Source organism: Mustela erminea, chromosome 9 (assembly GCF_009829155.1).
Source record: "Mustela erminea isolate mMusErm1 chromosome 9, mMusErm1.Pri, whole genome shotgun sequence".
In the NCBI taxonomy this organism is placed as follows: Eukaryota; Metazoa; Chordata; class Mammalia; order Carnivora; family Mustelidae; genus Mustela; species Mustela erminea.
The window spans coordinates 95,692,310-95,717,039 of NC_045622.1; the positions used below are offsets into that span (position 1 = coordinate 95,692,310).

General features: G+C 36.2%; 1 protein-coding gene across 19 annotated transcripts in view; it reads right to left on the reverse strand.

The window, feature by feature from the left end:
- The window catches only part of PHF21A (PHD finger protein 21A), a 191,190-nt gene that overhangs the window by 125,149 nt on the left and 41,311 nt on the right, over positions 1-24,730 (reverse strand). For all 19 annotated transcript variants that reach the window (XM_032360007.1, XM_032360008.1, XM_032360010.1 and 16 more), the window contains one exon: positions 22,597-22,662. In XM_032360007.1, coding sequence (XP_032215898.1) covers positions 22,597-22,662 — 66 coding nt within the window. The remainder of the gene's footprint in view (positions 1-22,596; positions 22,663-24,730) is intronic.

The following is a 24,730-nucleotide window of genomic DNA, read 5'->3' on the forward strand; positions in this document are numbered from 1 at the left end:
CTTTGCAGAGGTTTTCCTTTCAGTTAATTTTCCACTAGGAGAAGAACTCTAGTCCTGCAACATCTTACCTATAAGAAATTCTAGTTCAATATAAAGGATCACACTTAAATCTGCAGAGAACGGAAACTGAATAGCCTGAATGCCTCCCTGCACTCAGTCACCGTCCTCCCACAGGGGTGAGGGGAGGAGGAAGGTTAACTTAAAATTCTAAGATGTCAAGTATCAGAACCTCACAACTTCCAATCACTTAGAAAAAAAAAATGAATGGATATATCCAACAAAGGAAACATTATGGGTGTTTCCTTTTTATACAATGCTTAATTGTATTATACTCTTGGTAAAATGAAATCTGATTAAGAGTTTAAAAAGGCTATTTTGAAGATCAGTTCAAAGCATGTCAAACTTGTCACAGATGACTAAAAGAACGGCCTTGACTTAGTCTTGTTGGACCGATATATTCTCAGCATCTAAGAGGATACCTGGCATATGAAACATATTCAATAAATATTTGCCAAATCAATTAATTGTGAAAGCTTCTCTTTACATGCAAGGCAGAAGTCCATCCAGCACGTTAAAGAGCTTATTCTTTAAGAAAATGACCTTAAAAATGGGCATAATCTTTCCAGAGAGCAAGCAGGTAATATACAAGGCTTCGGAAACTTCTGGGGATATGGGCCTAATCGAGCTCCCTTTCTTTGAGAGGTACTCCCTGACCTAGCCACGTCTGTACTGGAGACATGGGCCCCTGGCCAAAGCTAACTGGACCAGGACTAGATACCTGGTCCAACGAGGCTCAGTACATTCCCTTTCCAAAAACCAGGAATGAAAAGCCAGCAAGTCTGGGATAGTGACTTGAACAGAGAAGACATAAACTTAGGAACTGTACAGTACCCAGAAGATTTCTGTCTGTCAAGCGTATACACAAAAGCTGAGAAAGAGGGGAAATGAAGCAGATGCAGAGAAAGACAAAGAGAGACAAGAGACAGCAACTCTCCAGTGCTAGTCCCCAAAGCTGCTCTTGGGGTCCTGAGTTGTTCTAACGGTTCCAATAAATTCTCCTTTATGCTTAAGCCAGTTTGAGGCAGATTCCTCTACACAGAAGAAAGTTTTCACAAAGACAATAAAAAAAAAAAAAAACCAAACATAAAAAGCATTTATCTTCTCCTGATCCTGTCATTTTTCACTTCCAAGAAAGAACCAAAATTATGTGCGAATATTTATGTTCCAGGATATATACTGCAAAGCTAGACATGAAACAGGAGAGAACTGAGAACAATATAAATGTCTAAAAAGAGTGAACTGGATAAATAAACCCTATACAGGTGTCCGCCACCTTCCAAAAGTTCAAGTTATCCCACTTCGCTGTCCCAGAAGACCTACATTATTACCCATTTTCACTAAATGAGACAAATCCAAAGGGAAAAAGCCATTACTGTATAAACACAGGTCTTTCATAAAAGCAAGATGGTGAAATGCAAACTTTTGGAAAGTGGGGGGATATGCCTCACTTTATGCCATCATTTTGGCTTATGAAAGGTTTCACAGGGAAGCTCTATTTTCAAATAGCAGAGAAAACCTGTCCCATATCATAGGATACCATCAAGCTACTCAAAATTAATATTCTTGATGAATACTTTAAAATGTAAAGAAATGCACAAAACACGTTAAAAAATAGGTATTTCAAAAACAATAAGCACAATGCCAATTTTATTTTTAATACAAATATACAGCACAGAAAAAAGAAAAGGATCTAAAATATGGAAGTGAGATCAAAGTGAAATTTGATTTTTCTCCCTTGCTGAATTTTCCAAGTGAACATTCATGACTTTTCTAAAAATGAAAAAAAATAAAGTTTTAAGAAATGATAGACTACAACCCCCAGCCAAAATCTGAGTCTCCTTTTATAGCTATGGCATGTGCATATACACACACACACAATTATACTATTAACAAATGTTTTTATTTAAAAATTAACTTGGGGCGCCTGGGTGGCTCAGTGGGTTAAGCCGCTGCCTTCGGCTCAGGACATGATCTCAGAGTCCTGGGATCGAGTCCCGCATCGGGCTCTCTGCTCAGCAGAGAGCCTGCTTCCCTCTCTCTCTCTCTCTGGCTGCCTCTCCATCTACTTGTGATTTCTCTCTGTCAAATTAATAAATAAAATCTTTAAAGAAAAAAAAATAAATAAAAAAATAAAAATTAACTCATTGATATCAAACATAAGAGACTATTTTTGAGTAGGTGGATTTGAGGAGGAAGGTCCTCATTCCAGCTGAGGTGAAAAAGAAAGATGACCTCCCAGGCATTATTTATAACTGAGTAAAAATTCAGAGAAACAGAGCTTTAGAAATCAAGCTGCCCTGAAACAAAAGCAGAAAGAATAAAAAAAGTCAAGGAAATGGGTACACTAGGCCTCCTTGTGATCTAGCTTTGTCTTATTTACACACTTCCCAATGCTCTCCCTCTCACTTGACAATCTAATAGGTTCTCAACTCGTATGATCCATCCACCCCTTTAAATAAATGTAAATCACTTGTTTTTCCTTGATGTTATTTGAAATTCCAAAACAGTGGGAGCCACATGGCTTGGATTCATAGAGGGCTCTACATACTTACTGGCTCTGTGACCTTGGGTAAGTTGACTCAACCTCTCCTGCATAAAATGGGGATAACAGTATGTATCTCCTAGGGTTACTGTGATGATTTAAAAATTGAATTAGTAGAGTCAATGCACCCAGAAAAGTGTCCGGCAAATATTAAGTGCTGTGTAACTGTACCATTACTAATACTATAATACTGAGCATTAAAAGGAAAACAATAGGGCAAAGTGCTTTGTTTTCAAATCATATAAGCTTGCCTTTTAATCTTCATCTGACAGAACCACAGCTCTAGCAATCCTAACTACTTGTAGTTCCTGAATATGCTTTCCTATTCCTATTCTGACACCTTTGCACATACTGTTCTTTCTGCCTGGGAGGCCTCTGTCTACCTAGCAAACTGCTCCTCACCCTTCCATACTCAACTCTAGCCATCAGCTCACTTGCGAAGGCTTCCATAAGTTATTCTCACTGAGACAATCTCCTCTCTGGGTACCATGTATATTCTGACCTCAAATTTACTCTAATTGTTTTCATGTTCATATTCCCTACAAAAGCCTAAGCTCGGCAACCAGAGGCTCTAGATACACATTTGTTGGAACTTAAGTAATTCAGGGAGTACTCATTCACTCAACAAATATTTACTGACAGCCAATAAATACATCAATGAACAAAACAAGTAAAAATCCCTGGCCTCATGGAGTTGAGAGTTTCCGAGCTGAGTATGGTACCAGAAGGTATCAGTTTAAGGGCAGAAGAGACATAATATCTCATGGGGCTACACTTAAGAGTAATAGGCATTTGTTATGTTTTATATTATTATAATTATCAGGGCCTACATCTTCTCTCCATCCAGAAGAGAAGTGCAACCGAAGGACACATTCATCTCTCTGGCAGACTGCGAAGGAATGTCTTACCCAACTGTAGAGCTCCATGTGGCTTGTACTAAGAAAAGTGAAAAGGGAGAATTAGAGTGGCCCAAGCAGAGCCCCTAGCACAGTCTGGGGATGGACAGAAGGTCAAACACTTAGTCAGCAGGTAATGTGCTTCAGGAGTCCAGGATACCCCACAAAGACTCAACATCCTATCTAATGCTAAGTCCAGACTTTCATTCTTCTATCTAATTTTTTAAACCAAAGTAATATATTCAAAATAGCTTTAAAAGCTAGTAGTACAAGGCTTATAATACAAACCCTCTCCAGACATCTAGTTGTTTCTCTCAGGAAACTACTGGCAAGTCTTTTAGAGATTTCTTCAGGTATTTATCTTCTTATTTTAAAATACATGCTCATTGTGATCTCCCAATTTTTCGATTTAATCATTACCTCCTGAGTTCTTACCACAGATAACTGAAATTTAGTTCTTATACTACCTTCTCTTATTTCGTCCCCTACTACCATTACAGTAATACCACAATTTTTAGTTAAATCCATATTTAAAGTCTGTATTATTAGAATCATGTAAAAAACATTAATCGGTGAGATAATTAGTTACAGTAATTATACTTTTCTTATACATTTTGTTGTTCCTGGAATTAAAAATGCCTTGTTTTGTTATTTGCCTAGTTTTCTACATTCCTGTCATTAGTTCTTCCCCATACTCTCCAAAGAAGGTATAAAATCTCTCTGAATGATGGCTCAAAACACATCACATCACAGAGTAAGTCAGTCTATTTTCTTCCCTTGGTTACATCTTTCCTAGATCCTCTATCCTCTTGTCCAAACTAAACTGGTTGGCCTCTAAACCTGTTGTACAACAGCCATCTGGGTTTTTCCTTCATCAAACGGGATTTTCTTCATCTCTCTTTTGTATTGGATTCCCCATTTTCTGGATCCATGTCTTCATCTCTACTGGTTCATTTTCTTATTTTAATGGAGAACATCCTCCAGTAGCTTCCTCAAAAAGAATGCATGGGAGGTAAGTCTTGTGACCTTGTATGTCTGCAATGTTTCTGTCCTATCCTCAGACTTTTTTTTTTTTTTTAAGATTTTATTTATTCATTTGGCAGAGAGAGAGATCATGAGCAGGGGGAGCAGAAGGTAGAGGGAGGGAGAAGCAGGCTCCCCACTAAGCAAGGAGCCTTGACATGGGGCTTGATCCCATCATCCTGAAATCATGACCTGAGCTGAAGGCAGACGCTTAACCAACAGAGCCACCCAGGCGGCCCTCTACCTTCAGACTTGATCAAGAGTTGGACTGGGAACAGAATTTCAAATTGCAAATTGCTTTTCTGAATTTCAAAAACATCATTCCCCATCCTAGCTTCCTGTGCTGTTGCTGCTGCTGCTGACAAGTCTGATGCCATCTGATTCCCAATCCTTGTTTGCAACTGTTTTTCCCTCTGAGGAAGCTTAATATCTCTTTTTCCTGTTTTTCTGAAGTTTTGCAATGATGTGCCGCTCAGTATGGGCGTGTGGGTCTTTCTTCATTTGCAGTGTTTGGTACTCAGTAAATTCTGTTCATCTGGAATATATGAGACATCTGAAAAATTTCCTTATATTAGTTACTGGATGATTTTCTCCCTCTCCATCTTCAGTTCTCTTGTCTTAGAATTTCTATTAGTCAGGCAGCAGACCTCTGGTGTGATCCTCTAAAATTTTTCTCTCTTCCATCACTGATCACTTCACCCTTCCCTGTATTAAGAGATTATTCCAATCTCATTTTCAAAACCTTTTTTTGTTTTCAAGAATCCTTTTTGTTTTCTATTTGTTCTCTTATTCTATTATCCTGGTCTTGCTCCACAGATGCAATACCTTCTCTTTGAGGATCTAAAGTTATAGTTATTTTGAATTGTCCCATATGATGTTCTTGGTCTGTTTTGATTTTCATTTTAGTGCCTTCCCTTATATATCTTGAGATTGTTGGCTGTTATGTTCATATTTAGGAATGAAGGAGTATGGAGCAACTAAAACTCTCATACACTGTTGGTAGGAATGTAAATGGTATACATTTTGGCAGTTTCATTAAAGTTAAAAATATACTTACCATACCACCCAACCACAAGTAGGTATTTAACTAAGAGAAATGAAAGAATATCTCCACACAATGGCTTACATATGAATGTTCATAGTAGTTTTCTATCTAATAGCTGGAAACCAGAAACAATTCGAAGAGTAGATCCTGGATAAACCTATTTATTAAAATTCTAAAATCTGTAAACTTAATCTATAGTGACAAAAAGCCGACCAATGTTTGCCTGGGGACAAGACTGGGGGCTGAGAGGAAGGGAGAGATTACCAAGGAACACAAGGAAACTTTTAGAGGTGACAGATATGTTCATTATCTTGACTTGATAGTTTCAACCCAACAAAAATTAAACCTTTTTAAAAATGTGAGTTTCATATTAGTTATACCTTAATAAATCTAGAAAAGAGAAGGAGAATGGAAACAAGAAGGAGAGAGAAAGTATCCAAAATAAAAGAGACTTTTAGAAAATGAGGTACTAAAAATCAGTAGAAAACCACACGGCTGGCCTATATGTAAGAGAGTCTTCTCATTATTTGGTATAAACCCTATTCTCAGTGTGGCACTCCCTCCTGCCCTAGACCATTATACTGTGCTTAATATCTAAGTCAAGTGTCCCCCTGGTTAAATTTCTCTAGGGCAATGGCTGACAAACTTTTTCTATAAACAGCCTATAAACAGGTCTTTGCTACAACTGCTCAATTCTGCCATTATAGCACAAAAGCAGCCATAGACAGGATGTAAATGAAAGACATGGTTGTGTTCCAGTAACTTTATTTACAAAAACAGGCAGTAAGCCAGATTTGGCCCAGGTGCAGGCCATAGTTTGCCAGTCCCTGCTCTAGAGAATCATATTAGTCTTTCCATCTTTGGGGAACTAATCAATTTCTCTTCAGAAGTGATGGCTATAAAATGCTTTATACCTAAAGAAGATAATTAAGCAAGTAAGATGGGAAACTGAAAATCTAAAAAGAGTTATATGTAATCTTATCAGCTATTAGCAGCAAGGGCAATACTTCTGATAGTTTGCAAAAACTGTTTCATCTGATGAACTGGTATCTAGGACAAACAGAAATCAGAGCAGGAAAAGTACACCTTCAGAAGTTTTTGTGACAAGTGTTTACAAGTGGCTTCCAGCTCTTATTTTTGCCTTTAGTTGGGGATTTTAAGATATGAATAATACTCTGGGAGATTTCACTCCAGATTATTTTTCATTTAAGTTTAACTGATACACAATGTAACACGTAGTTTCAGGTATTCAAAATAGTGAGTTAACAAGTCTGTATGTTATTCTGTGCTCACCACCAATGTAGCTACAATCTGTCACCATACGACACTATTACAATACTGTTGAATATATTCCCCTGCGTTCTCATGTTTTATCCCTGGGACTTATTAACTAGAAGCCTATACCTCCCACTCCCCTTCACCAGTTTTGGCCATGCCCCACTCCCCTTCTCCTCTGGCAAGCATCAGTTTGCTCTCTGTATTTATGGCTCTGTTTTTAGATTCCACATGTAAGTGAAATCACGTTATTCGTCTTTCTCTGTTTCACTTAGCATTATACTCTCTAGTCTATCCATTGTCACAAGATCTCATCCTTTTTTATGGCCAAGTAATACCCGTGCATGCGTTTGTATGTTCTACCCACTCCTTTGTCAATGGACACTTGGGTTGCTTCCATATTTTGCCTATTGTAAATAATGCTGCAATAATCACAGAGGTGCTCATATCTTTTTGGATTAGTGCTTTTGTTTTCGTTGGGCAACTACCCAATAGTGGAATTACTGGATTACACGACATTTTTATTTTTAATTTTTTGAGGAATTTCCATACTGTTTTTCACAGTGGCTGTACCAACTTACATCCCTACCGACAGTACATGAAAGTTCTTTTTACTCTACATCCTATCCAACGCTTACTTCTCATCTTTTTTATTCTAGCCATGGTGACAGATATCAGGTGATATCTCATTTTGGTTCTCATTTACCTTTCCCTGATGGTTAGGGATGTGGAATCTCCTTTCAATTGTCTGATGGCCATCTGCATGTCTTTAGGAAAATGGCTATTCAGGTTCTCTGTCCATTTCTTAATGGGATTTTTCGAGTTTTTTGGTGTTGAGTTGTATAAATTCTTTACATACTTGGAATATTAAAGCCTTATCAGATATATCATTTGCAAGTATCTTCTCCCATTCGTTAGGCTGCCTTTTTGTTTCGTTGATGGTCTCCTTTGCTGTGCAGAAGCTTTTTATTTCAGTGTTGTCCCAATAGTTTACTTTCACTTTTGTTTCCCTTGCCTGATGTCACTCCAGATTATTTTAAAAATCAAATAAACATTCCATGAAAAAGGTGAACTGTGAAATAATACATTTAAAAAAAAATAAAGTAAGGTTGTTATCTCATTCTTAATTAAAAGGTCAATTAACTTACACTTCTATAAATTTGTCTCAAATTCATGACTAATTGCACACAACAAATCTCAAATTCTTTCAGTGAACACACTCCCCAATTTACTAAATCCTTTTCCTTTGGCATTATAACTTTTCAGGGTAAGTTTATCTGTGCTTCTTTACTCCAGAGGAATAGGAGTGCTAATTTCTTTTCCATGTACTATATTAGATGACAGAAAGGACTAGATAAAATGAGATCAGCAATAATCATTCACTGCTCATAAAAGAACTAAGTTCAGAATTGATCTCTATCTTTAGTTTTCTTTTTGGTCAAAATGATATAATCTGTTCTAGCAAAAGGTGAAAGGTTTTTTAAAAGGTAACAAATTAAACACATTAGTTGGAGATTTCTAGGGCCTCATCTTTCAGAGCAAAGGAAAGTTTGGTGCTTAACTGACAGAAACTAATAATTACTCTGGTCATTTTCAGACAGAGCTAGTCGGAAAGAAGTTAGTCAATCCATACTGATTTACACAAACATTTGCTTCCTGAACTTGGAGTAAATCAACTTTGGGGAACATGTCTTCTGTGAAGATAATTTTACAGGGCAGCCTCTCCAACCAGCTACCATGTGAAGACAACAGCCCAAGAGTAAACTCCTTTTTCCTGTCTGGTTTTCTCACCTTTCTCTGTTGGGAAAAAGAAATGCAAGAATCTGTGATCTGGCCTGTCTATTATAATGTTCAACAATTATAAAAACTGAAATCCATAAATATCACCAGGTTTTGATAAACTCTGATATTCTTAAACAATGTAGGTGTGAAAGTATTGTTAACAAAGGGACATCAAGGCTGCTATGCTTCAAAGGCATGGAATATTAATATTAATAACAATGGTGACAATATAGCTTATAAACAAATATTTTAAATATCAAACAATTTTAAAAATAATTCATAGCTCACATTTGAAATAAATTACATTATTTTCTATAATAGATTTACCTCCTTATAATATGTTACTTTGGCAATATATTATAGTAAAATCTTTTTTATAGTAAAATTATTTCTGCATTCCTTGCCCTAAAGCAGGTTGCTAGTTTAGGATGGCAAAGGGAGACTTTTCTAAAACCAGTAACAAGCACTAATGGATATTTTAACTGTATAGTATTTCAGGATTCACACATCTTCAAATATACATTATAATTAATTTACATTAGTAGAGAAAACTGTTATAGTCATAGATGGAGACAGACACTGTTCATTGCTTTTTCAACATCCATTATTCTCTATTCCTTCTGCTTCCTATGCTAACAAAAACCAATTTTGTTTGGGTGTCTAGCCTCCAAATGTTTGAGAGGCAAATCCTCAGCTCCAGAACCTAAATCAGTCTTGGATCCACTCTTCTTGCCGGTGACTACTTTAAGCATTGGCATGTGACAAAAATGGTCAATGAGATGCAAAGTCTGTTGAGGGCCTCTAACTAAGGTTTTCCCTGCTCTTAAAAAGAGACATTTAAGAATAACTGGTCTTTTTTTTTTTTTTTTTTGCCCCAGAATGTTCATGCGTAAGGATATAAAGCCTGGAGTTACAGCAATGACCATGAGCAATGTTTGCTGACATGCTGATGGTGGCAGAGCAGATGGATGACTAGAACTTGGGTTCTGATGGTGCTGCTGAACCAGACAACTCCAGTAACTCATTAGGTGAATAAGTCCACTTATTGTTTTAGTCACTTTTAGTTAGCCTTTCAGTTACATACAGCTAAAAGCATCTGAACTGGTCATTTTAATGCCCATATTATAGATGAGGAAACCAGTTCAGAGAAATTCAATAGATATAAAGGCCAGTCATGATTAGAACCTCTTGCTTTTCTTTAACAAATGTTTAAATATCACTTTGAGTGAAGCACTAGGTATACACCAGGTTTTAGGTGTGATGAGGACACAATTCTTAGTGTCCTCCTTAGTGTCCTTAGTGTTCTTAGTGTCCTTCTTACATACCAACAAATAGTAAAATCAATACGATAGAGAGAAACAGAGCAAGGAACTACCAATTCACAAGAGAAAGCATTTAGCTAAGCCAAAAGATGTCAGGGATGAATATATCAGAGATAACAAACTTTTTTCTTGAGTGATTTAAAATTTTAAAAGATAACTTCCTATGACTCTTGTATTTCAAAATAAACATTTTTTTAAAACTTCCCAAGAAACAGATGTAATCTTATAAAAATAATGTTGAATAAAATAAGAAAGACAGAAAAAAAACATACTCTACATGATTCCATATGTAGGCAAAATTAATCTATGCTGTTAGAAGTCACAATAGTGGTTTCTCTGGTGGAAGGGAACTGGAATGAAATAAAGAAAGCCCAAAAACTTTGTGTAGTAAATATCTGATACTGACATGGGTGCTAGTTACCCAGGTGTTCCAGCTTGCAAAAATATATCTGAACTATATATACATACACATAAATATAAACACATATATATGTAGTTTTCTATATCTATACTATACTTCACTAGTTTAAAAAACTAATACGCTCCTTATAAAAAAATACAGATAATAAAGAGTATAAAAAGTTAAAAGCACCAGCTTCCTTGGTCACCTCTCTGGAATCCCACATTTCTAAGAAATCACTATTAACAGTTCCATGCAAATAATTCTAAATAGTCTAGAACTTTTCGCACATCTTTTCTTTTCTTTTCTTTTCTTTTCTTTTCTTTTCTTTTCTTTTCTTTTCTTTTCTTTCCTTCCTTCCTTCCTTCCTTCCTTTCTTTTTCTTTCTTTCTTTCTTTTTAAAGATTCTATTCATTTAGCTGGCCACAGGGCTCAATCCCAGGTCCCTGGGATCATGACTGGAGCAGAAGGCAGATGCTTAACTGACTGAGCCACCCATGCACCCTCCACATATTTTCAAGTGTAAATAACCATGAACGCATATACACAAATTTTTTTAATATTTTGTATTTTAAATAAATCATACTGTAATGTTTTACAATTTGATATTTTTATCTTCCATTCATCTTCCTACTCGGGTAAGTACTTCATAATATGCATGTATTGTTAACTCTTGTGTATTACTTGCTAATGCACACGGATACATTTGCAGTTGTTTTCCACTTTTCATATGTGGCTATTTCTGTACTGTACTGTCCTGTAAATGAGCCTGTGGGTCAAACCTTTGCTTACATTAGGTTTAAGTACTAAACAAAGAAGATAAGAAAGAACATTCCAGGTCGAAGAAACGATAGAGCATAATAAAGAAAATGTAAGTATGTGTCAAGTCTGGAGGACAAGATGTGTATGGTTTCAATGGAGAAGCTCATGGGTAAGATAATGAGGCCACCATAAGGAGTCTGGATTTCTTCCTAGACTCTAAGGCAAAGGGAGCTACTGAAGAGTCATAAGCAGGAAAGCCAACCTAAAAAGGTTGTATTTTACATCTTCCTTTTAAAAGTGAAAGGTTAGATGATAAAGACAGGACTGGATGCAAGGGGCTGCCATGTAAATGGAGTAAGGGAGCACTGGCAATGTTAAAGAGCTTGAATAAACAGGACTTTGCAATTATGGATAAGAGACTGAGAGAGAGACAAAAGGACCATGACGACTTCCACTTTTTGCTTGGCCACTAGATAAATGGAATGTCATTAACCAAAAAGGGAAAGAAGTAGAATCTGAAGGGGGTGGATTTGGGGTTCTATCTGGAGAATATGGAGCCCTGGGACATCCAATAGGCTGAAGCGGAAAATGCACATCTGTCTAGAGTTTGGAGAGAGAGGGGAAGAAGAAATAAAGGTTTAGAGGTCACTGGCACTCAGTGGTGGTTTGAGGTTGTATGCTACCCATGGAGGGGGGGAGAACAAGATGAAAAGGAAGACAAGGATGAAACACCACAGAATATTAATTTTTAAAGGGCAGGGTAAGGAAGAAGTGGCTGAGAAGAAAAGTGAGTAGGTGCATTTGAAGTGGTCAAAGAACTAAGAAAGGAAGTTTCTTGGTTTTCTGAAGAAGAAAACCTTAAGAAGGAAATGGTCATTAACCTGAAATGCTACAGTTAGTTCAAGTAAAATGAAGTTAAAAAAAAAAAAGGGGGCGCCTGGGTGGCTCAGTGGTTAAGCCGCTGCCTTCGGCTCAGGTCATGATCTCAGGGTCCTGGGATCGAGTCCCGCATCGGGCTCTCTGCTCAGCAGGGAGCCTGCTTCCTCCTCTCTCTCTCTCTCTGCCTGCCTCTCTGCCTACTTGTGATTTCTCTCTGTCAAATAAATAAATAAAATCTTTAAAAAAAAAAAAAAGTATTTTAGATTTGGTAGTTATGTTACTAGAAGTTTCAGTGAGTTCACTAGAGCAGAATGAAGATGGAAACTGACTGCAGTGAGTTGATAATGGGCTACAAGGTAAGGCAAAAGTAACATCAAATAGAGACTAAGCCAAGATTAAGCTTTTTAAGAAGTTTAATCATGAAGTGACACAAAGACAGGGCAATGGCAGAAAGAAATTAAGAAAAATAAATTCTTGTTATTTAAAAGATAAAAGAAATGTAAGCATGTTTTATAAAGTCAGGAGAACCCAAAGAAGAAGGTACAACAGACAAAAATAAGTGACGTAGCAACACCACAGAGGAGACTGTTTCTAGATACATCACATTTCCAGACTGCTGGCCTGGCTCATTTACTGTTTTATACTACTTCACATCATAGAAGTTTTCCTTTTCTGAAACTAAGAGAAAGCTGCTCTGAATTGAAACAGTAAAAATGTTATTGAACATTCTTAAAACATTCAAGTAGGAAGCAACATTGAGAATATTTTTTCTCCAAAAAAAAAAAAAAAAGGAAACTGAAACTGAAAGGAAAATCTTTGAATGGGAAAATGCCTGAGCATGGACATGATAGGCCACCTTACTAGACTACTAGCTTCTTGAAAGCCTAATGAATTAATATATTTGAAAACACTTGCTATATATCTACTATGCTAGGCTTGAGGGGTACCAATATGAGGAAGACACATTCTCTATCCTCAAGAATCTCACAAATAATTACAACACAGTGCAATGAAAACAAATAAGAGAGGTGGGCACAAATACCATGAGTACACAGAAAAGGGATACCTATCTAGCTTTGCCTGCAGAGTAGAAAGAAGTCAAGGAAAACTTTCTAGAGGATCTTGCTTACACTGGATCTTCAAAGGATAAGTAGGAATTTACCAGGTAAAAAGGAAAGAGAATTCATGCATAGAGAACAGCATATGCAAAGGCACAGAGAACTGAGTGAGACCAGTATAAAGAGATGACACCAGGGAACTTCTGGGATACGTAAGGCAGGGAAGGATGCAAGAGAGTCAATCAAGAATGAGCTGCTAAAAGCATCAGTGCTAATGAGTTTGAACATCTTGAAGGTGATGACCAGTCACAGGAAAATAACACTCCAAGATTTTCTTTTCTTTTTTTATTATAATCCCAATGTAGTTAACATTCAGTGTTATTATTAGTTTCAGGTATACAATATATTGATTCAACACTTCTACCACCCAGTAGTCATCAAGATAAGTGTACTCTTAATCGCCTTTACCTATTTCACCCAACACCCTTTCCATCTCACCTCTGGTAACCATCTGTTCATTATAATTAAGAGTCTGTTTCTTGGTTTATCTCTTTCCCCTCTTTATTTGTTTCCTTTCTTAAATTCCATACATGAGTGAAATCATAAAGTATTTATTATTCTCTGACTGCCTTATTTCACATATAATTACTCTGTGACTGCCTTATTTCGCATATCATAGCACTTTACTCTTTGATCATCCATGTTACGGCAAATAACAAGATTTTGTTCTTTTTATGACTGAATAATATTCCATTGTGTATGTATACCACATCTTTATCCATCCATCTATTGATGAACATGGGTCGCTTCCATAATTTGGCTAAATAATGCTGCAGAAACCACGGGGGTGCATATATCCCCTTGAATTACTGTTTTCATATTCTTGGGTAAATACTCAGCAGTGAGATTACTGGATTGTAGGGTACTTCTATTTTTAATTTTTTTGAAGAACCTTTATACTGTCTTCCCCAGTGGCTGCACCAGTTTGCAGTCCCACCAACAATGCACAAGGGTTCCTTTTTCTCCACATCCTCAGCAACACTTGTTTCTTGAGTTTTTGATTTTAGACATTCAGAAAGATGTAAGCTGCTATATCTCATTGTGATTCTGATTTGCCTTCCCCTGATGATGAGTGATGTGGAGCATCTTTTCATGTGTCTATTGGCATCTTTGGAGAAATGACTGTCTATGTCTTCTGCTCTTTCTTAATTGGATTATTTGCTTTTTAGTGTTGAGTTTTATAAGTTCTTTTTTTTTTTAAAGATTTTTTTTTTAAATTTGTTAATTTGACAGAGAGAAATCACAAGTAGATGGAGAGGCAGCCAGAGAGAGAGAGAGAGGGAAGCAGGCTCTCTGCCCAGCAGAGAGCCCGATGCGGGACTCGATCCCAGGACTCTGAGATCATGACCTGAGCTGCAGGCAGCGGCCCAACCCACTGAGCCACCCAGGCGCCCAATTGGCTACTAACCCTTTACTGGATATGCCATTTGCAACATTTTCATTCTTTTCACCCTCCAGGGACCTAGTACCATACCGTCCACTATAGAAAACTCACAATAAATGTATGTGGAATAAACAGAAGAGTCAGAATCTTAGAACAATAAAGACATTTGAAAAAACACAGATCCCAGGCAGAAGGGAATACATTGAAGGGAAGAGACTACTTGAAAGCACAAAGTAATTTAATAATGAAGTCAAAAGTTCTACTGGCTAAGGCCCCATGAAATAAGCATTTGTTGTGCACACCATCAACCAGTCAGTCAAAAGTTAAGATTAATGTTCTCCAAAGAGTCAAAGTGAAGAGTCCCTAAATACAGAGCTTGAAAAAAGTTCCACAACCTTAGACTTTGTCCAGATTTTCATTGCTTGATGCAAATGTTATTCAATAAGTAAGAAATAAACATAGAAAGAAAACAAAATACAGGGTGCCTGGGTGGCTCAGTGGGTTAAGCCGCTGCCTTCGGCTCAGGTCATGATCTCAGGGTCCTGGGATCGAGTCCCGCATCGGGCTCTCTGCTCAGCAGGGAGCCTGCTTCCCTCTCTCTCTCTCTGCCTGCCTCTCTGCCTGCGTCTGTCTACTGTGATCTCTCTCTGTCAAATAAATAAATAAAATCTTTAAAAAAAAAAAAAAGAAAAGAAAGAAAACAAAATACAATAGATCCCAGTAGTTCAGTGTCAAGACATGTAACATCCAATGATGAACATTAAGAATTTCAAACTGAACTGAAAAAGTCATTCCACGGGGCACCTGGGGGGCTCAGTCAATTAAGCATCTGACTTAATTTTGGCTCAGGTCATGATCTCACAACTGTGGGATCCACACTGTGCTGGGAGTCGAGCCTGCTTAAGATTCTCTTTGCCCGTTCCTGCTCCCTCCCCCCTGCTTTGTCTCTCTTCCTCTCAAAAAAGAATAAAATAAAAATAAAAATTCATTTCATTTGACAGCATCAAAAATAAATGATTAGAATGAACTAAAAAGATTGCCCCAACCTACTACGAGAAGCAGAATTGCTGCATTTGGCAAAAACCACCACCCTACTTGATTCCCTCCACCACACTCAAGTAAAATATCCTACAATAACATGGCATACATTATTAAAATATGAGTTACTTCATCAAGCTTCTTTGTCAATCTTTGATTAGTTAGGTACAACTACTGGCAATAGCAACAAATGTACTCCAAGAATAAAGGATATAAAAAGAAAAAACAGAGTAAGAAGCTGATCCCCTGTGTACACAAGAGGAAGTAAACTCAACAAACAACTGGACCAATGGTGTCCCATAAATACTGTGCAGGAGGGATGAACTTGACTGAATCCTAGGGAACTCCTAAGCTCTGGACAAAGATGAGGTCAAATTCCCACTATAATTTAAGAATCTCTAATAAAATAACAATCTTAAATTCTAATGTGATGAGCCAATCACACTAGTTTGGTTCTGAATGAAAAAGGGACACATTCTACAGTCACCAGCATCAGAGGCTGGAGATAATCATCTATCAGGTTACCATTATTAGACTACAAGAACTAATTTACTTACTTGACTCCAATGCAATGAAGCTAAAGGTAATGTAATTATTGTGCCTAATGTCCTATTTCAAAAAAATATTTGATAAAGGTCCACAGAATAGTTTAAGAATATAATTTACCAAATAAAACGGAACAAAGAATATAGTGATCTGGATTCTAGTCTCAAATCAAATACGGATTAATTTATATATATAACCATGGCTAAGTCAAAACAGTCCACATCCCAGTTTATTTATTACAGTGATGTACTTACTCATGACTGCATTAAATGTTCTAAGTTCTTAAAAAAAGTAGTACTTGGGGGAAAAAAAGTAGTACTTGACCGGTAGGATGAAGGTGTTCCATATGAGATGAAGTTAACCACTATGACTAAAGCTAACCTATTCCATTGAAATAGAACTTACCTCCAAAAACATTCAGTGCACTCAATAGATATATATACATGATAGATACATATACAATGATATACCTTCATTAACTCCTAAAAGGCATTATTCAAACATCCCATAAACAAGGAAACAGATATATTAAATTATTAACTCAAAATCTATGAAAAAGTCTATTTCAGGAACAGAATCAAACTCCAGTTTCCCCTCCCCCAACCACAGTCCCTTTTTCACGTCACCTACTTAGCTTAAATAATGTTGTTCTATGCATCAGAAACATAATTAGTTATGACAGGAACAGAAACTTCTCTCTCAAAGGCTTCAAATCCATTTTAGTAAGATATGTTCAAATTTAAAATGAGAATGGCTTCATAAATGGCAACTATTTATTAAACCCAGAAAGTATTTCATCTTATATTAGGTTAAGCAATCTATAAGGAATAGAGACTGTAATTTTTAAACATAGAGTCAGAAAAGCAAAGCAGTAGCAAAGGCCAAAGACTATGAAGGTGTCTCTCTAAAAAGGAATAAGAAAAATAGGATAAAGGGTAAAAGGAAAATAAAACCTAAAACTGAAATGTTTCTAAGTATTCTAAGTTTCTAAGTATTCTAAAGAATACTATGGAATATCTGTACCATGGACAAGTGGCTTGAAAAATAAACCGCCAGTTAAGCATCAGATACCTATTAACTCATCTTCCACATTAGCGAAATGCTTTTTTCCTCCCACAGGGTACCTCCTGGGAAAAACTAGGTACTGTCATATTTGCTGTTAATCTGATACAGCATTTTCTGGAGGCTATTTGGAAATAAGTAGTAAAAAATATGTTTTTATAAAAAATATATATACTTAAGTTCTTTCAAGAAAAAGAACTTAGGGTAAATACCCAATAGTGCAATTGCTGGGTCATAGGGCAGTTCTATTTTCAACATTTTGAGGAACCTCCATGCTGTTTTCCAGAGTGGCTGCACCAGCTTGCATTCCCACCAACAGTGTAGGAGAGTTCCCCTTTCTCCGCATCCTCGCCAGCCATCTGTCATTTCCTGACTTGTTGATTTTAGCCATTCTGACTGGTGTGAGGTGATATCTCATTGTGGTTTTGATTTGTATTTCCCTGATGCCGAGTGATATGGAGCACTTTTTCATGTGTCTGTTGGCCATCTGGATGTCTTCTTTGCAGAAATGTCTGTTCATGTCCTCTGCCCATTTCTTGATTGGATTATTTGTTCTTTGGGTGTTGAGTTTGCTAAGTTCTTTATAGATTCTGGACACTAGTCCTTTATCTGATATGTCGTTTGCAAATATCTTCTCCCATTCTGTCAGTTGTCTTTTGATTTTGTTAACTGTTTCCTTTGCTGTGCAAAAGCTTTTGATCTTGATGAAATCCCAATAGTTCATTTTTGCCCTTGCTTCCCTTGCCTTTGGCGTTGTTCCTAGGAAGATATTGCTGCGGCTGAGGTCGAAGAGGTTGCTGCCTGTGTTCTCCTCAAGGATTTTGATGGATTCCTTTCGCACATTGAGGTCCTTTATCCATTTTGAGTCTATTTTTGTGTGTGGTGTAAGGAAATGGGTATTTACCCTAAAGATACAAACGTAGTGATCCAAAGGGGCACGTGCACCCGAATGTTTATAGCAGCAATGTCCACAATAGCCAAACTATGGAAAGAACCTAGATGTCCATCAACAGATGAATGGATCAAGAAGATGTGGTATATATACACAATGGAATACTATGCAGCCATCAAAAGAAATGAAATCTTGCCATTTGCGACAACATGGATGGAACTAGAGCGTATCATGCTTAGCGAAATAAGTCAAGCAGAGAAAGACAACTATCATATGGTGATGCAACATGGGGGCTTAAGTGGGTAGGAGAAGAATAAATGAAACAAGATGGGATTGGGAGGGAGACAAACCATAAGTGACTCTTAATCTCACAAAACAAACTGAGGGTTGCTGGGGGGAGGGGGTTTGGGAGAAGGGGGTGGGATTATGGACACTGGGGAGGGTATGTGCTTTGGTGAGTGCTGTGAAGTGTGTAAACCTGGTGATTCACAGACCTGTACCCCTGGGGATAAAAACATATGTTTATAAAAAATAAAAAATTAAAAAAATTAAAAATTAAAAAAAAAAAAAAGAAAAAGAACTTAAATTCTTTTATACTAACTTTAACCAAGTAAGGTAGATGGATTATTGTTTTCAATTCTTTATATTCTGTTATAAAATTATTATCCACACCCTTTGTCATGTAACTTTGCAGGGCTTGGCCACATGATTTGTTTCGGCTAGTGAGATTTTAAAAGACTTGATGCCAGCAGAGACTTAAAAATGTATTTTGGTCTGCTTCTGGTATTCTGGTGAAACGGGTATGCCCCAGGTTGTTGCTGCCTCTTCGTGGCAGGCCTCCAAGTGAACAGGTACAGAGCAGAGCTGGCAGGACCAGCCAACCCACAAACTCAAGAAGATGTGTCTAGCCTAGATCAGGAAAACTCAAGGTGATATACAGATCCAGTGAGAAAATAAATGTTGTAAGCTACTCAATACAACACTGGTTTGTTATGCAGAACTATTACAGCAATGGCCGACCAATACATCCAGTAATCTCACACCTAAGAATGTATCCTAAGGCAATCAGAGACAAATTCACACACGCATTTCTACCATAGCAGTATTTGTAACAGCAAAAAACTGGAAACATCCTATTATCAAATATTAGAGGAATAACCAAATTATAATCTATAGCCAGACCACTAAGTATTTGAACCTACAAAAATCGTAGTTTTAAAAAACACTCAAAAATGTTAGATGTTCATAATAATTTCAGTTTAAAAAAGCATCAAATGCAAGATGACTGTTTTAAAAAACTATCTAACCTCTATTCTGACAAGCAAAAGACCACACATCATGCCAAAATGAGGAGGAAGGGGTGCAAAATAAGAATGAACCCTATTAAAGAAATTAATAGTTGCTTCTATACTTCAGTATTAGTAGTATTTAAAATAGATGGATTCTCTGAATAGAGTGGTTCATATACCATGAGGAGAATGTCACTGGATATTTAAATGCTAACTCTCTGTAGAACAGACAAAAGTTTGGTGTTAAAAATTTTTTAAAATAATGTTTCTTGTCTATTCCTGGTTATAAAAAGGCAACATATTTACTGTAGAGATTAAAGCAAACATACATTAAGACCATAAAGAAAAAATAAACCACCTGTAAATTCATCACCTTCCAATACTCCATAGTGACACTGTTTCTATTATGTATTTACATGCCTACATACATACATACATAAAACACAGTCAAAAGTGGGATTATAATGCATATGAAGCTGCATGTACTTTTTCACTTGCTTTATCAAGAGCACATCCTCTATCATTAAAATTTTTTTGAAATCATGATTTTTTAATGGCTCCATACCATGTAATTGGTTTAACCAATCAAGTCTGGGGATTTCCTGAGTTAAAACTGTCAACCACAAATTAAAGCCCTGTGGGCCAAGGAGCTGATTTCAAAATATGCAATAGGGAGTTTATTCAAAAATCTCAAGTTACAGTTTGAAAACACTGGAACCTTCTAACCAAGAATTCAATGAAATTCACTGAGTTTTAGCCATGAAAGATGCTCACTAAAGACCATATTTTCCCAAATGGAGCATAACATTTCATAATTAGTCTTGAGGAAGAAACTGATTAAGTACCAAAGATTGAGGTAGTAATAACAAATAAGAATAAGTGCCTACTGTAAGAATTAATGACTATCCACAATGTTTGTTTTTTTAATAAAGCAAAAAAAGAGCATGTGTGCATCTATTACTTGTATAAATTTTTAAGTGGCTATAGAAAAAATGACAATAGAAAAGTGAACATAGTATAAAAGGAATAGAAACAAATAATGATAATGGTTAGTAGCTGTTAATTCTGGAATATGACATTCTTTGTACTTTGCTGAATTTAGCATTTTTCTCACAACCAAAAAAATTAATGTTAAATTAAAATATCTGTCATGTGAGTAAGGTAATTCAGATTTTAGTAATGAAAGTAAAAGGAAAATCAGTGTTTTGCCAGAGGCTAAGTAGATCTTTTGAGAAGGAAAAACAAAATGCTAGGCATTCCGCATTAGGTGTTTGTTGTAAAAGAAAACTATTTCAAACTGAATTATCAATGTTTTATGTTGGAAATAAGTCTGAGGAAGGCCCAGCTTCTGAACTTTACAGCTGTGCTTTATTCAAGTACTAGTCTACCTAAAAATGATATATTTCATGTTCTATCAAAAGGTTGTTTTAACAGTTAAGAAAATATTTTTAAAGTTGCAAGATTGCATTTCAGTTTCTGATTCCGTTTCTCTTTACTTTCTTTACTTTGTATACCTAAGGTTTTCCTGATGGCAGCCCCATTTTTTAAAATTCTAGCTTCTAAAATTCAAACTTAGTTCAGATGACAGTTTACCACTTGATGAAATGTCTAACTGAACATAAACGTAAATGGTTACAATTTTCTATTAACTGAGGTCCCTAGTTTAAAAAAAAAGAAATTAAAGAAAAAGTTATAGAAATAAACTAAATCTTCACATCAGTTCCCACAAACAAAAATTTCAAATAAATGTAAATTTTTTCAATTGCCCCATTTTCCCCAAATGAAGCTTAGATTGTCTTAACTTTGTGACAGCATCCCCCACCCCTACTCCACTAATCAGTTCTCACCTTCTTTCCTGGCTGCAACACGTGAATTTTTCAGCAAAAGTGACTCATTCATTGGCATCTTGTCAAACTAACCCTGAAACTATAAGGAGGCTCAACGCTAACAGAATTCTAAAGCTAGAACACTTTCACTAACACACATCATTTTGACTTTAGAGACTGAATCACTTTCAGAGCCAAATACATACTAACGAACTCTGTTTATATTTTTTCTTACAAATTGTTCTCTACCACGCTATCTCCTCCCAATTTTAGTTTGGCAATTCCCTAATCTAAAATATCTCCTGTCTCTAGAGAAGACAAGGGGGGTACGCAGAAGCATAAGAACAGGAACAGGGAGAAAAAAAGCTGTTGTTCACTCAGCTTGGAAAAAGATTCTGTTCTGAACAATTAACAACTCATATCCATTCCACATAGTTCTCAAAATTTATTTCTCCTCTTAGTTAAGTGAAAACAAAATAGAAAACACAATACAAACACAATCAGAAATCTCCAGGGATACATTTCTCTCATTACTATTATTTCACTAAACAAAAGTTAAAAAAAAAAAAAAAAGAAAAGAAAATCAATTATTGAGAACTGTTTACTCAAAAATCTTCAATAAGCTGTCACTAGCAGGAATTATGAATTGAAAATCACCTTATGCTTTTGGTTTGCACGTTCACCTACACCAAGACAGAAAACTCCTTTCAACCAGAGGGAGAGTGGTGGGGAAGGAACAGGAAACAAATGCTTTGTCAGATTACCATAGACATTTACTAAGAGCTCTATCAATTGTCACACTCCACCTGGTGGCAGGAGCTGCGTGAATTGGCGAAGTAGAGGTCATTATACAAGAAATTCCAAAGAAAACTTTGCAGATGTCCTTGGAAAAAAAGCAAGATGCTCTTCTCTTGCTCGATATAGATTTATTTATATAGAGCAAGGTGCCACCAAAGTTTCTTCATGTAATAGGTCACTATCTAATAAAGAATAACATAAAGGTATGACAATAATCAGAATGAGAGACCTACATTTACAGCAATTTATTTACAACCATTTTCTCCACGGTAAGTTACATGTCATCTCAAGCCTTTAAAACAGGTTAACAAGACACATCCAGCAACCACAAGATTCTCTATCACATACTCCCACTAACTTTCTTTACCTCTTTCCCCTATGGGTAAACTATAGAGTTTAATTAACATAGTTAACAGCAGCCTGCCACATTGCTTTTAGGTATCTGCCAGGAACATATACCCATGGGATACTCTAGACACTGATTTCAACCAAAAATAAAAATAGATAAACAGAGCTCAAACAAAATTAAAACTGAGTCTGGCTGCCCACACTTATTTTCACACATGAGGAAAAATAGCAGTTCTCCTAGAAGCCTCGAGCAGACATATCTTTAGAACACAATGTTAAAAATATGCCCCCTCCCCCTTTTTTCCCTACCTGTTTCTCACTCAAAGCTGTGATTTTGGCTTGGAGTTCATGAAGCTGTTTCTTTAAATCAGCATTCTGATTGGAAAGAAAAAATATCTGTGAGAAAGATATTTCATTTGTTAACAGAATAGTAGCAAGAAGACTTTATGCATACTGTATTACAAATGATGAAGCAATCTTAAGCATTTAGCCAATCAAATTTGTCATGCATTAAATATTATCACCACCTAATGCACAGATCCTAAATGTAGCTCCTAACACTGGAACAGGAGCAGTTCCTTCGCAATTGTTTCAAATTACAAGAAGTTTTATATCTTAGCATCTTGTACTGTAAGAGTATTCCTTCCTATTGAAACATTTTATTCTTTATAGAAAGTATCAGTTGACAAAAAACCTCAAGCTCCACTAATCAGACAAAAGCAGGAAAATGGAAGTTATAAGTATGCATACACTGCATACTTAAAGGCATTATCAATAACAATAAGAGTTTTTCTCTACTTGCCCTCTCTCTTATTTAGTAGAGTACATTTGTTATTTTAGCCTAGATTTGAAATGCTGTCAGTGCTGCAACCGCCTTAACACTACATCATTCAAATTAACACACTGACTACCAGGGTATTTTCTCAGTTCTAAAATTCTAGGAATCAAAAAAGAATACTATTTTAGATGAGATACACTGAGTGTGCTTGCTTTTTACTCAAGTGGGGAAAAAATCCAAAATTAAAATTTTCAAATGCTTAATGCAGCAGGACAGTCTACTAACAGACTGAACACCATTCCAATAAAAGACTACTTTTTCTTCATTGTTTCACATGCATTTCTTTTGATTCCCCCTGCTTGGTGTTCTGCCAGAGGTGGGGCACACATCCTCCCCCTCATGTTTACTCTACATTGTCTTTTTTATACTTGATATAAGGCTTCACTAATGAGATCAGTCACAATGCTATCCAACAACTTACTGCCCCTTCAGATTCTTTTGAGTTAAGATTACTCTGTTACATGACCACCAGCTCTATCAGAAATGCTAAAATTTTCTAATATTTCAGTTGCTGACAATGTAGGTTACCATATTACATATGAAAGAGTCTATTAATCTAAGGTCTACTGCCTCTTGGTTCCCTAAATCTAATTTAAATTTTAATACACTTTAAAAAATAAATAAAAATGGAAAAGCTTCTCAAAGAAGCAGGACTGTCAAACAGGAGTTAAATGTGGGCCATAATGCCAGCCCTCAGAATCCATGGATTATGTTAACACACACTAGTTAGGCCACTGGGTGCTAAGTTTTTGGAGAAATGAATATATTTCCCATTTCCAAAAATATCAATCTGCTTCAGTACCATTCTTTAATCCTGGAATTTATTTTCTTAACTTTACAACGGGGAATGTATGGTATGTTTAACAGCCATATATATATTTGTGTGTGTGTATAACACACACACACACACACACACACACACACACACACACACACAAATGGTCCTAAATGTTCTGTTAAAAGATTTATGGGTAAACAAATCCTGAAAGTCTGATAAATATTCTCCAAACTTGTGACCCACTGCCTAATGGCTACAAAAGAGACACTACCTGAACAATAAATGTAATCATCAAAGGCAAAATAACTTTTTAGGAAGATTTCTCTTCAGGGATAGAGAAAAATATGTCTAAGTCAAAAACTCTTATGAGAATTTAAAGAGAAAATAACATTTGCTAGGTTATCATACAAGGTACTTTTAAACCCTCTTTAAGAGCCCTAAGATAATTTTTAAAAATTTCTTTAAAAATTATTCTGAAATTATTTAATCATAGTGGAATTAAGTATTTAAATGTTCTGTACTGTACCTGTACTATATAAGCTATGAGAATGTAAGAATTGTTCTGGGTCATATACAATAATTTGGAGAATACAAAGTCTCAAAAGCTGACTCTAAATAAGCAGGTTTATGGAAGTGAAATGCAAACCATATGAAGAATATTAACTCAGTTTTTCCCCCCAAATACTCAAAGAAATGAACATAAAAGCAAAATAACAGAAACAAAGATAAAATGATAGCTACACTATAACAGATTGACTAGATTTTTCTAAACACTTGTAACATGAAGACTAATGTGCTAAAAACAATTGCTGCTAGAGAGGAGATAG